The 15,579-nt window shown below is 35.2% G+C and overlaps 1 protein-coding gene across 1 annotated transcript; it reads left to right on the plus strand.

The window, feature by feature from the left end:
• Positions 1–3,720: 3,720 nt before the first annotated feature.
• LOC127075778 (sm-like protein LSM7) lies at positions 3,721–7,513 on the plus strand. Its single transcript, XM_051017246.1, has 5 exons — positions 3,721–3,851; positions 3,948–4,029; positions 6,120–6,191; positions 7,093–7,145; positions 7,281–7,513. The coding sequence occupies exons 1-5, from the start codon at positions 3,849–3,851 to the stop codon at positions 7,368–7,370; spliced, it is 300 nt and encodes a 99-aa protein (XP_050873203.1). The 5' UTR covers positions 3,721–3,848; the 3' UTR covers positions 7,371–7,513.
• Positions 7,514–15,579: the final 8,066 nt, after the last annotated feature.

Genomic DNA, 15,579 nt, shown 5'->3' on the forward strand with positions numbered 1-15,579 from the left:
AGAGGCTAAACCCTCAAATGCCAGAGGGGGTGTCCCTTAATTGATCATGTAATGACTCTGATGTTAGATTTTCCTTAATATATGTTATTTGTTATCAATTTCACTATGTAATTTGCGTAATGCTTTCTTTATCAGAAAAATTAAGATTGATGTATGGTTAACGATTAGCAGGATTGCAATTGTTAAGGTTTTTATACAGTGAAACCATAGTAGATATCACCTAGGACTAGGGATACCCTATGGTTACCGGTTTATTCTTGTTACATTAAAATGACTTGGTTTCATCATAATCACCTAAGGACTTAGAGGTTAGATTGAACACCAAAGGTTTCCCTCCAAGGTCTTAGGGGGAAACAATCTTAAGATCCGATAATTGAAACAATTCTCATTATTAAGGAGATATACACTCAAGGGTCATTACAGGAGATTTTTACACACCATCCTTGGCATATCATATTAATCTGTGAAAATATTTATTTGTTATATTTTTCCTTACAGTGAATTTTACAAAACCAAAACTATTACTTTTGTTCAATTGAGTGACTGTTTACTCATATATTACTGCGTAATCCTCGAGATCGATCTTTGGAAAACATCCCTCTTATTACTACATCGGCAAAATAGTACACTTGCTATTTTCCCGATCAGTATGTTTTAAGTGCTCATAAAAACCGTGACAATTCTTTGTATGAATCCTCCCAGTTACCGAATACTTGTTCAACAACCTTTGTCCTTGCAATCCACACTTTCTTGTAAGAGGGAGTATAATTATATCTTATGAAGATATAAGATATCATTATACTCACCTTCACTGATGAGTCTTTGTTAACATGCAGCAAAATGTCTTGATATATCAATTCAGCGCTTAATTTACGGTGATCTTGTATAATATTAGTGGCAATGCAACTGTGAGGTGGGTCTGCATCGCATGCAAATAGCCATGTAGACTAGGGAAAAGACCATGCATGAAACCTTCCACGACCTAGGAAGTGCCAGTCCATATGGCGCTAGCTTGCATCAATTACATGTGCACGCCAAACCAATTGGCGCTAGCATGCATGCTCAATTTTCCATGCATGCAAACTTATGCATGACTCTCATTATAAATAGCCATGCAATAATCACTTCTTCATCAACAACAATCACTTTTACACATGCAATAACCACTCTTTCATCTGCAACAACCACCGTTTCATCTGCAATACTACGACAACATGTCTCTACTCACTATGGGTGAATCACATAGAGGCGCAGTTGCAAACATAACAACTTATATAAGTGTTTACTTATTGTATTATTTTTATAACACAATTTTTATAAAGTGTCTTATTTTGTTGTTTATTTTTTAGGATGTTTCTAGGTTTTGAACTCATGTCTACGAATTTGTTCACATGGACGCGATGATTCAACCTTATGTCAAACTCGTCGATTTTGGACATGTAAGCAAAATAATGTTTTGGTCGGTTGATACTAAATTTATTCTTGCATTATGTGAAAGATGGCGTCCCGAGACACACACATCCTGATTTCCAACCGGTAAATGTACTGTGACGTTAGAAGATTTCTACATATTATTGGGACTGCCTATCAAGGGTAAGGCGGTAAATGGTAAAACCAACTATGCGAATTCAATTTGCATGAACCTCTTGGATGCTAACTTGTTAGATGATAACTCGATAGGTCAAGGTATACTCCTTTCACGCTGTAAGGCATATTACAACAACTTACAGTTAGATGAAAATTCTACCGAAGACGCTCGAATAATAAGAACTAGGTGTTATATTGTGCTTTTCATTGATTTATTTTTATTTCCCGAAGATAGTGGTTCTAGTATGCATGTTATGTATTTACCTTTACTACGACATGTAGATAGAATAATAAGTTACAGTCGGGGGTCCGCTTGTTTGACTTATCTTTTTAGCTCTTTATGTAAAAATGCACACAAAGACATATCTACATTTTCTGGATGTGCTGTTTTGCTCCAAGCATGAGGTTGGTCCAGACTACCGTCCATGCGCCCGTCAACCACAACCCATTCACATTCCCGTACGCACAAAAGTAAGTTCTTAAAAATGGATTATATTTACTTACTTTACCGATTATTATCTCTAAATAATATATTTACTATATTACCTAGTATCGCAATCTCTTGGATCACCTTCGACCAACAAATGTATTGCCATTAACCTAATTAATTCATAATAATTTGTTAATTTCTTCTAACAAATTTATAATCTAATATATGTTCACATTTCAGTTTATTTGGCGTCCATATCTAAACTTGGATCATGACCATGAAATCAACGAACAAGACGCAACCGTTTGGACTACATGCACACCGATCATAAGATTCACCACTGTGGAGATGCACCATAGTGATCGTGTTAAATTGAAGTTCGGCATGCTTCAACACATCCCAGATCCCACGACAAATCTCGGAGAATGTCATCTACAAAAAGTTAACGACCAATGGAACTTTAACCCTTGGCAAATCTTTGTTAGATCTGAGTGTCGAAAATGGAAGCACCGATAAGACCATGTCTTAACTGATGCTGTGATGCCAACTGAACAAAAACCAAATCGTAATTATATGGCTTGGTACAAATCAATTGAATTTGAGTTCTTCGCCGAGGATATGTACCTATACGACCCACACCAGGTAACTTACACACAAAAAGGTTCAACATCTAACCCCTAACAATATTGTCAGGCCGGTTACTCACAACCCCCTATCCATCAAAATTTCCGATCCACAAACACACAAGCCTACGATTCTAACATGTCAAACACCCAACCACAATACCAAGATCATACCTCGTCCCACCACTAACAAGTAGATCATCATCAAGACACCCAACATCGCCATGCACCCAACACATCACCTTACCATAGTCGCCTTAGCCAAAACACTCAGCGATCATTTAACACCAACCGTCCCTCCTCTTACTATAGCCAAGAAGCTCAAACATCACAAAACCAAAACATGCAACAACCATATGGCTACCAAACACCACAACAATCATTTCAACCTTTCCTCGGTGCATCATTCACACCAATGTCGCCCTTCAATCGTCATGGCCGTCCTCCAATAACTCAAACACAACCAACTACTCTGACATGGGTCACAAATTCAACTATGGCGGTAGCGCTTTATTGCATACACAAGACTACGCGAATTTATTTGAATATCTCAGGCAATCTCTTGAAGGTGGTGGTGATGTTCCTGGGTCCTCAGATACTCAAACACCTGGGGTGAATCATCAACGTGAGTTAGGACCACGCGTTCGGATAGTTAGGGTATGTGGGCCCGGAGGTCAGTTAGGTCATCCCGGTCAACGACATTAGTCTTTGTGTAAACGCATATTAATATTAATATCAATTGATCCGATTTCGACTTTTATCTAAAATATACATTGTTTTTCAAAAAAATAATTACGAATCACACATAGGTGTCAGACCAATTGACAACTCATTTATAAATTAACACACATGCGCTATTTGGATTGACAACACTATGTGCACTAGTAAATCCAATTGGCGCCACCTCTCTAAGTTACAAAATTAATTTGACGCCACCTCTCTAAGTTACAAAATTAATTTGACGCCATCTCTTCAAAGTTGGATACTTTGAAAAATAATCTGAAAAAACGAATTATTTAAATTTTTTTTATAAAAAATTTGGATTATTTGGGTCAAAAATTCAAATAATTTATATATTGAATTTGATTAAATGACATAATAACCGTGAATATAATTATTGAAACCCTCAGGTCCCCAAAACCGCCCCTCCCTCTCTCTCCCTCTCCAAGCAGCTGAGGAGTTCGAGTGAGACTCGTAAGAAATCAGACATGGTGAGTTTCTTTTCCAAATTCTAATTACCTTTCGATATATGCATCTTACATCACACACCCAAGAAAAAACCTAATTTTTTTTCTTTTTTATATCAGTCTGGAAGGAAGGAAACTGTTCTGGACTTGGCGAAATTCGTTGATAAAGGAGTCCAAGTCAAGCTTACTGGTGGTAGACAAGGTTAATCTACTCATTTTGAGTTGAAGTTTGTTGAAAAATGATTGTCTGATTTTGTGTTTGCTGTTTTTTTATTTATTTGTAGTGTATTGTTCAATGATATTGAAATGTTTGTGGAATGTGGTTCGTGTGTTGATTTGCTTTTAATACAAATGAAAATCTAGAATTGGGCGAGTTTTTATACAAATGTAAATTGTTGGTAGTCCTTGTGTTGTGTGTGTTAACTGTGTTCTATGAAGTTTATGTTCTAAAACAATTGGGCTTTCACATTGTAAGGGAAGGGTTCCACTTTTCTAATGAGGTAAGACTAGACAGGGTAAGATTAGAAATGGCAGAGTGTTGGGGTACTACCTATAGTAGAAAAGATGGTGGAAACTGGAAAATAGACTTAGGTGGTTTGGACATGTAGAGAAAAAACCAGTAGATTCTGTGATAAGGAGAATAGATCAGATGGAGAGAAGTCAACAATTAGAGGTAGAGGAAGATCTAGAAAAACTATATGAAAAGTTATTAAAAAAGATCTCGAGATTAACGAGTTGGTTAGAAGTATTGTCCTGGATAGAACATTATGGTGGAAGTTGATCCAGCCGACCCCGGTTAGTGGGGTAAAGTTTGGTTGTTGTGGTTGCTGCTGTATTCTTGATGAATATTGGAAGTGTGAGTGTGGTCTTCATAAAATTCATTGATGAAGTTTACCGGAGGAGACTAATGCCTGCATCTTTGAGAGCATATCATTCCCCTTAAAATTTGTTGTAGGATGGAATAATTGCCCTATTTGGCTTGGCTTCTAGCTTATGAAGGCTTCTCAATTTGAGATAAAAACTTGTTTATTAACTTATGGAATACTCCTTATATTTTTTTATAGGTGCTTATGGAGAATTTATGAGTGATCTTCTAAAAGACTAAAACAGATGAGTAGGAGAAATTAGTTTCAATTTGTTTAACGAGTATTTAGAAGACTCGTAGTCATTGCTTGATCGTTTCAACTTTTCCTTTTATTCAAGTACATATAAGACGTATATCCAAACTGACTCCATGTTTATGGCTTCTCTTTTGTTTTCATGCTATGGTTCTTTTTATGGATTTGATCTTTCTGATAGGCACCGAAATTTGGCAGTGTTCTTCTTCACTCATTCTTGTCTTTTTTTGTAATATGATATTTTGTCTTGTCTATTAGTCAAGTTTGGATAGGAATTAGGAATTATGAACTGAAAATAGAACATAGACCAATAATACAGCACTTCAAGGACTTTGTAAGCTCTATAGCACCTAGACCTCTGAAAAAAGACGTGTCTGTGTCGGGCACCGACACCAAAAGTTGTGAGTTGTCGCCATGTCGGTGTCGTGTTCTAGGTGTCCGTGTTTCATAGCTTGTAAGTTGCAACCTCCCTACTACTCAAATCACTCATTACATGCTCAAATCCAAATCCATTCTTATCCTTCGAACTACATTAAAGCCGCTCATCCATAGCAGACTTGCTTGTTTTAGTTCTCTCTTGCTTGCCAATTTAACAGTCTGTTATAGTAATTAGCTGTTAACTATTATAAATTTTCCTGTAGCCCCTATACTTTTCTTGCTTATGTTTTTCATCAGAGTGTTTACTTGCGTAATGAGGGGCGTGGTAGTTAAAGTCCCAACTTCATCATAAAATTTCACAGTTTTGCGACTATGCATGCCCTTGGCGATTAAGAGTATATGCAGAATCCTATTTATGTGGAATCACCCCTATTAGTCGTTGAATCCGTATAATCTACAATCTTTGACATGTTTATGTGATTAAGCTTATGAATGAATTTAAATTTATTTAAGGATTTGAAGTATGATTTAAGGTTTTAATTATCTTGCTTGTGAGCTATGCTTACGAATTTAAGTTCACACAAGTGTTTTTCTTTTAAGTGATTTAAGGTTTTGTTTGTCTTAGTAATGTTATTTTATATGCGTATGTATGAGTTTTAGAATTTTCTATAATCTTATGATTAGTGTTATGATTCCATGATTTAAAATTTTATTTCCACTTTCAAATTTTACGTAAAATCTCAATTTTAGCTACCTTAATGAGGGGTCTAACATATCACAATTTGTTGAATTGCAGTGACAGGTACTCTAAAAGGATACGACCAGTTACTTAACCTTGTCCTGGATGAAGCTGTTGAGTTTCTGAGAGGTAAATACAACATAGAACCACCATCTTGTTTTGCATTTAGTAACTCAATAAGTAAATTGTATATATTTGACCTTTTTGAATTCTCGGTCGCTCCTGCCCTTATCTTCTTTAACACTGAAATAAGATGGTTTCTGAGATTGAGGGTTAAGGGGGAATTAAGGAAAAATTCATCTAATTCAGGCCAGTGTTATCAAATAGCGGCGCCTTGGCCGCTATGGCGGATATACATGGTGGTTTTTGGGCTCGCTGTAATGGTAAATATCAACCGATATTGCAGGTTTTTCTGCCATAACTGCGCCACAAAGTGGTCGGTATGGCAGGATTTTGGCTCTCCTCCATGGACCACCATCCGCCATCGACAACACTGATTCAGGCCAGATGCAGGTGCCATTTAAAAGAGAAGATAGGACTTTTAATTTTAAGAAATGTTTTTAAGAAATTATATCATAATTATACACACTTTCCAAAGAATAGAGGAACAAAACAGGTTTAGTACTTTTCTCAAAAGCTTGAAAAATCATTTCTGCATAAAAGCTGTTGTAATGTGCTTTTTCCCAAAGTTGACATTGTTTGTAGGATACATGATGCACCTTTCTGTATCACTAGGTTTCAGAAATAATTTACCCTTGCCAGTGTAAATCCATAATAGTTTGCATGCTTGCATACGTGCTTGCTAAGCCTTTCATGTCAATTGGATTGAGCTTGTTCATTTTAATATACCACCTCCTCCCCTTTCTATAAGCACCCTTTGTACTCACAAAAGGGTGATTATGAAAAGGTAAGAAGATAGTAATTTGATAGCGCACGTCGAGTCAATTTTGTAATTCAAACTTATTCTTTTTGTAATATTGCCCATTTGAATTTGTAACTAAACTCCATATATTTTATTTTTGTGCTGCAGATCCTGATGATCCTCTGAAAACTACAGATCAGACAAGAAGTCTTGGCTTAATTGTATGCTTCTTTCGTTCCTATCTAATCTGTTCTAGAACATAAATTTCTTGAGTATTATTTGGTCTGAATTTTGTTCGGCTTTTATTTTGGGCATATTGTTACTCTTGGAACTGAAGTGCTTTTGTCCCAATGCAGGTTTGCAGGGGAACTGCTGTGATGCTTGTGTCCCCAACTGATGGTACAGATGAGATTGCAAACCCCTTTATTGAGGCAGATGGGGCCTAGGTGTAAATCTGTCTTTAAAATACAGAATCTGTATGTTTGCTAACCAAGTCTTTCATCATTGTAGTTCCAAACCATATATGTTTGGTTTTTAAGTCCTATGTTTTAACACACTTCCTTTTGTTGAAAACAAATAGCATTTTATATTTGCTGATTGATCTGTATTTTGAGTTCAGATGCTTAGATGGTTAAGTGATGTTAATTTTCTTTCAAAATTATGCGCATTTAGTTTGTGTCACTTGCCTATTCTGAAAGATAGGATTATTCATTAAAATCCTATTTAACCCTTTTATTAAAAACAAAAGGACTGTTGTATTGAAAATAAAAGTAAATATGTTATGTTTTTTGTCGTGAAATGAGCTCTAGTAATTTGAAATTAAGATGGGAGATAAGTAAAATTTGTTTTCTTTTTTGAAATTTTCATACTAATCAAAGGAGATTAATCTCACCTTCCACTTGTGGTGTCCCTATTTGAATATGGTCCAACACATAAATTGTTTGCACATAACGAGATTCGAACTTGAGATCTTGAGAGGGAAAAAAACCCTAAATCCTAGTGGCATTTGAATTTGAGATCTTGAGAAGAGTGCACTCTCGATCGATTTAACCTTAATTGAAATTAATTAAACATTTAATTGAAATTAATTAAACATTTGATTCAGAATATACATGATTTAAAGACATGCCACCAATCGAAGCACTGAACCAACCATATCAGCAATTGCAGTGTTCATCAAGTTAAATGATAGTATTGTCCCTTACACTCTCTCTTTCCTCCTCCAAATGGAACAAAATTGAACGTCATTCTTTTGGCATTATTCTGATTATCATGATCATGATCACTACTTGAATAATCTTTTTCTTACAAGAACCTTTCAGGATGAAACTCATTTGGATCTTTCCGAATTTCCGAGTCCCTCATTATAGCATATAAATTGGTTGCCACTGCTATTTTTGTTGGTATATCAAATCCATTTAACTTGGCAGTCTTGGTTGCATTCTCTTGTTACCAGTCCTTGTGGATAAAGTCTGTCTTACATTTTGTGTGACTGATTCTATTTCCTTTCTTACCTTTTGGAATGATTTAGGATGGTAGGAGCTCAACCATTGCCCATTGCATGTGTATTGAAGTATGACTTGAAACTATTATGAAAAGAAACAAAATATATTTCAAGATTGCATAGACTAAAAAGTCGTAAATGCAAGTAGGCGGTCCGACAGAGACGGTCGTTGGCGGGAGACGACAGTAGGAAGTTGGAAATCGTCGGTGGTGGCCGACCGGATGACAAGTTTGGGTTTTCGATCATATTGTCCGGTTTTCTCTGTTTGTATGTTTATGACTTCTTTGCTTCGGTTCGTGGATCCATTTGATAATGACTTGTGTTTTGAGTTTGTTATGAAACCATTGAGTTTCAGCAGTTATAATTATGTATCTCTGTCATTTTTGTTATCACATCCTTCAAAACTTTAGAGCTGAAGACAGAGAGAAGAATTTGAGAATCATAGAGATAATCTTAGAGAGTTAGGTAAAACTCCTACAAGTATGCTCTTGAAATTTGGAAAACCCTTAGAGATGTCTAAGGGGATTGAGAAACATTTCTAAACACATTAGACTTGTGTGATTCATATATAAAGAGTTAAAACGATTGAGAAACACTATGGTAGAAAATAAGGTTTGTTCTTGAGAATTTTGGTGACTGTTTTCTTGTAATCCATTTGTAATCTTTTGTAATAACTCTTGAAAGTATAGTAAATAAGAGGAACGTTCTCTCCCCTAGAGTAGATCGTTTGATCGAACTTGGTAAATAATCCATTGTGTTTATTGTCTTTACTTTATTTTTTCTTCCCAAGTTGAATTGATGTCTTTATTGCACATAGAGTTATTTTTACTAAAGAACATTTATTTTGGTTGTCATTGTTCTTTCTTTTCACACATAATTTTTTTTGAAGTGATTGAACCTTTCAACTTCACAACAAGTGGTGTAACATCTTAAACCTCAAAACTTATATTTTAAGAATTAAACGACAATCTAAGGTGTCACCAACGATAAACCTCTAATCATTTAACAATTAACAAAACATTACAGCGGAAATACTAACGCCAATCAATACCTCTCATCGCACACTCGCCTTCACTTAGGGTATCATTGTGGCAATATCATTCCTATTTTGATTTAAATAAAACAATCATAATAAAATATTAGTCTTAAACTTCCAATTAAATAAAACCAATTAAAGGTTTAAACTCCAACAAAGCATACTAATCAAATAGCGTTCCCGACCCCGATGTTACAGAATCAAAGCAAGACTTCTAGCAACGAAAACTAAAAAAGTAACTCCTGGAACTAACTTCTACTTACTTCAGCAAACTCTACGCCTGAGTATCTGCAAGATGTCGATGGTGGGCAATTACCAGTCCCAACCTCAAGCCCTAACATCGAGCTCCAAGCCTTAACATCAAGCTCGGGACAGTTAGTAGTCCCAACATCTGAATCTGTAATCGCCTCTTTCACAACAACAACAACATATGATGCATGTATGAAAGTATGCATCACCATCACAACAACTCAACCAACAATCAACGACATTATATCAACCGTATAATTCTCGCACAATATCAACATGATAGTTTCCACACTGAAACTATATGCCTCTAATCAATTATGTCATCACAATCACACAACCTGCTATCATGTTTTCACATTTAACAATCATCTCATCATTGCAAAAGCTCAACGGTTCGCTACATAACTCATCACATCGTCAGAAAATTCACACCAGTAGACACACAATTATAACTCAACTATTCCACCATTCAATATCACTGTATAATTTAGTGCATTAACTTTCTCACTCTTCAAACGACATGTCATTTGGACTTACAAAATGAAAGTTACGGCCAAAATCGTAAGAGAATAAAATTTAGGTTAAAACAATAATTTTTTTAAAATCTGCCCAACATGTGCCGACCTCTAGGGAGCATGCATCAACCTATGGGACTTATACATCAACCTATGAGACACATGTGTCGAAGCCAAATGGATAGAAAGTTTGATTTTTGCAAACAACTCAATATGCGTCGACCTATGCGACGTATGTGTCGATGCCTACCGTAGAATGCTGAATTTCTGGGTTTTTCATTGTTGGAGGCCTTCAAGACCTCCGATTTCGATTCCGTAAAAATCCATGGTCTCAGAATTTGACATAAAACAATTATCTAATGATTAAAATAATAATTTCACAATATATCATAGATTGGCATCAATAAAATCATATATTTTCCTAATTTCACAATTCGATAAAACCTTCAAAACTCGCTAATGGCTTCCCAACATTAACAGTTCAAAAATAGAATTTTATACACAAATTGGCACACGAATTAATACTCACAAACAACATATATCAACACAACAACCACCAATTTCAAAATTTCAATTAAAACCCAATAATCCCAAATGAGGTTAAGCGTAACCTCTCCATCCTTTCAAGATTTAAGCACCCTTAGATGAATAATCCCTCACACCCATTACCTTAGATTTCAGAAGAAAAAATAAGCAAACGCAAGATTGATTTGGTTCTTCTCTCAAGCCCTAGCGCTACTCTTCAAGCTTTTCTCTCAAGCCCTTTCATTGAAAACACGAAACACATTGTCTCAAGTTTTACCATCATAAAAAAGGAGGAGTATGTGAGTGCAACTTCTGTTAGATGTAATTTGCATGATGTCAAAACTAGGATACTTTAACGTTAATGTATTTTGGACGGTATCCTCTGATTCTCTATGTGCATCTTTGCATTAGGAGGCATACAAATATGTGGAAACAACTTGGAAAAGGTCTCATGCATCAAAAATACATGAAAAATATTTTTTTTGTGAAGAATTACAGTATAGGTTGACACATACGTCTACAGTTCGACCTATAGAATTTTTTTTCTGCTATAGGTCGACACCCATGCTGCAGTATTAAAGCCTATAGGCTCTAACTCATGTGTCTCCTCTTCAGGTTGATACATAGGCAGCGTATGTGTAAGACCCTAATTTTAACCCTAAGATCCCTCATGTTATCTCATCATATGCATTAGCATTGGGATCATACCTTGGCATCCTCTTTACCCCTCATCCATTGGGTTTGTTTTGGGAGAGATCACCAAGCACTATGTGATTGTATCATACTTGTTATTTTACTAACTAAAATACCAAATATATGTCTTTGCATTTTCCTAACTCTTTTGTAGGTAGGGCACTTGATCACCTTTGATCTATCAGGTTCACATCTAGGGTTTAAGACCCTTTTTACTAGAAACTCAACAAAGGATGATCCACAAAGGCTCTAGGCATCATATATAAGTCCCCATGATCTCTACATGTTATTTTGATCAAGAATTCTTCAAGAGTTTGGAATTGGTTTGCCTTGGAAACCCTAGTTCATCTGGGTATCTTGTGTAACTTCTCCACCAAGCTTCTTCACCAATTAATCAAATATTTCAAGGGACACTTCAAATTTCATCATCTTATGCATATATGACCTCCCATGAGTCCAAAAAGTCAAGAGAATTTCTAGTTTGCAAGATGGTTGATGGTGGTTGACCAGAGGAATTCATCTGATCAAAACTGGGGTTCCCTAGACCCTATCTCCTACAATTTACATCATATGAAAATTATTCCAAGAGAAACGTTACTCTAAATGACATTACAAACAACTTTCATGTTGAGGTCTATAGCTAGTTTTTCTTGGAAAGTCTTTATTTATGTTGAAGGATTATAGGTCATTTTGTCTAAACCCTAATTTGGAGGTCAACTTCCCAAGGCCATAACTTGCTCAATTTTTATGAGATGAAATATTTCCAAGTTGCAAAATCAAATTCAAGGTGTCTACTTCAACGTTTATGTTTGGAGTAAGATCTAAGTCAACTTTTATGAGCATGTGATATGAGGATACATTATAGGTCATTTTGGACCAATACCATTGAACAAGTGATTTTCCTCAACTTCAAAAATGCATAACTAATTCATCCCAAATCCAAATGAGGTCAAATTTGTGACCATTTTGAAGGTATTTTAAATAGCTACAACTTTAATGAAGATACTTTTCTCATTAAAGCTCACATAAAAAGTTAGCCAAGGTGGAATAATTGAACATATGGCTTGACACTTAGAAATTTTTTTGACATGTTGAAATTTCCAAACTCCCACCTCAAAATTCATCATGATACAAGCTTCAAATGAAAAAGTGTTCAACATAAGAGTTGTTCCTCTTGATCAAACCTTCCAAAGAGTCCAATTTCATCCATTTTGGACAAGGTTTGAGTGGTTTGCGCATGGTTTGAACATGTTTGCATCATTTGATAAGGATCAAACTTCAAACAGTTGCACACTTTTGCCTTGCATTCCAATTCACTTTCAGACTCAATTACATGTAATTGTGGACTTAACTGAGTAGCTTCATGGGCCTTGTACACGCCCATGCAAGCATGCATCACTCAATTGCCAAATTTGGAAACATTTTGAAGGTGCAAATAACACTTGAATTTGCTATAAATAAGAGCCTCTAGCATCAGAAATGAGAACCCTTGCGCGCCAGCTTTGCCTCCCACACTTGAAACCCTCACATTTGAAAGGAAAACCTGAGAATTTTCATTTGAAAATTGAGTTTGAATCTCACTGTTTGGAGATTCAAAAACTCCAGGATCCAAAGCTTTGTTTCAATCCTAACCCACTTCTGCAAGCTTTCTGAGCAAGATCAAACAAGAATTGAAGCAAGAGAGATCAAGTTCTACACAACATTGAAGGTATTTTCCAGATTTTTTCTTCTCTTCGATTCTCTCTCAATAATCATTAATTCTCTTGGATCCTTGGTTGTCTGAAGTCCTACCAATGTAGGCAAGAAGATTGAGTTGCTTGTTAAATCGAAACAACTCAGTTCATGTACCTCAAATTTCATCTCCATGTATCTCTCAATATACTTGGAGTTAGGATGAATTGAGGTCAGATTCGTGATCAGTGCCATTTTTACTTTAAAATCATGTCCTTCTTTTTCATTTTTGTGATGGTGATGAGTGGACCAGTCCGACCAAGGTCGCATGAGAAGACGACCGGCGCTTTGCTCCGCCAATGAGGTGGCATGGTCCAGAGCCACATGATCAGTTCAATTTGTTTTAATCATGAGCGTTCCTTTTGATTACCAACTGTGTGGCGCGCTGATTCGTGTACACGATGGAACGCGTGTTTTCATCCACTTGATCTGCCACCTCAATTAATTAGGGAGATCAAGTGGTCCACGTTTTTTCAGATTAATTGATTTTCATTTTATTTGTTTCATTTTCATTAATTCATATTAAATTTAATATTGATCCAAAAAATATGAGAGTTTCACCAATTTTTTAAAAATAAAATGCTCTTTCATTTTCTGAATTAAAATTATTTTTTGGATCATTATTAATATTTTTCATGATTTAATTGATTTTGTGAATATTTTTAATTGTTTAAAAATACTTTTAAGTTTCCAAAAATTCTGAATTTTTTTCTCCAAGGTCCTTTGACCTTGTTTGACCTATGATAAATCTCATGGCAATTTCTTTGGTGTTTTGATGAGGTTTTAGGAAATTAACCAACAATAATTTAATTTAATGCATATTTTTATTATTTTTAATTGTTTAAATGCCAAATTAATTGTGTAGAGCTATTTTAATTGACTTTATGAGTTTGACTTGTGTTGTTGGGCCTTGGTCAAGGTTGATTTGACTTTGCTAGGTTAAGATCATTGAATTTAGGGGATTGATGGAATGTACATTCCATTTCCCAAAATGAATGAATGATCTTAATTTGGTAAAAGTCCTCATTTGACCAATTTTTGTTGAATCCATTCCCCTTCCCTCTTCATCTCATTCCCTTTCTTTATCCATTCATGTCATGGATCTATGATATCTCTATATCCTAAGGCTAGTTGATTGCAAAATCAACATAAGTATGGATAAGATTAGGTCCCCCATTTTGCATATTCTTTTTGTGTGTGGCATGTTTCATGAGTATAGTTCATCATATTATGTCTCTAAAATGTATTAACACCAAAATTCTATTGCCCGACCTCAAATAGTTATGACTTCTACATAAGTCCAATTACGATTGCTTAACATAACGCTAAATTTGTGACACAAAAGACATAACATTCTAGTTAGTGAGATTATAAGTCTCCCCTCTTTCATGGTATTATGTGGAAACTTGACCTTTTTTCCTTCCTTTGGAAGATGTCTTGGTTCAAGGATCCATGCTTGTGATAAGTGGGTTGGGTGTTTTCCAAAGAATGATTTAAACAAAAACAAAGCAAAAGCAATACTAACTTCTAATCAACTAACAACTAACATTTAATTTCAAGTCATTTACTTTTAATGCACTTTAATTTCTTAAGGTTTATCCATTTGCCATTATTCATACCATTCAAATTGTTTACTTTAATGTTATTTTCCCTTTGTCCACTTGGACCATATTTTGTGATATATTGTGTTTGTATATATTTGTGTGTTTGTATGGTCTTTTGACCTTAATGTACATAATAAGAACAAAAACCCTAAAAAGACATTTTGTGTGGACTGTTGGTTTGATTTGAGACTATTGGACTTAGAATTTAGGCAACTTTCCCTATGCAAAGGAATTGGCCAATGCCAACTTTCATGAAACCAAGTGCTTGTGAAATGAACATTCATTTGAGACAATGTTGAAGATCCATTTGAGTTCATCTGCAACATGATCATTGTGAAGCTGTTATTTTGAACCTGCAACTAATTCCATCTTTGAAGCCATCTGATACATGGGAAATCTTGAAGAAGATCATGGGATTATTAAGCTTGGAAGTGGCTATCTTTATTTGATGCCTTGCTCTTCAACTTTCTATTTGTATATTGATTGTTGCTTGACTCTAAAATCCAAGGGAAATTTGGGTTTCTATACGACATTCTTGTCTATTGGATTACAACCCATTAGTCAGATCTTTTCAACTCTCAACTTTTAAATTTATGCTTAGGATTAGTCTCTTCATCTCCTCCCCACTTATTTAATTTCAAAATCTCTCTCTCCTTTTAAAATCTTCTTTGCTTGTGCTTGTTTTCTAAACTTAGACCATATTGCAAATTAGAAACTTTGGCCTTATGCCATTGCATTTTCAAACTTCTTTTCTTAAATAAACTTAACCATACTTAACTTAAAATTTTCAAAAGACAA

The sequence above is a fragment of the Lathyrus oleraceus genome, chromosome 4, assembly GCF_024323335.1.
Source record: "Lathyrus oleraceus cultivar Zhongwan6 chromosome 4, CAAS_Psat_ZW6_1.0, whole genome shotgun sequence".
Taxonomy (NCBI): domain Eukaryota; kingdom Viridiplantae; phylum Streptophyta; class Magnoliopsida; order Fabales; family Fabaceae; genus Lathyrus; species Lathyrus oleraceus.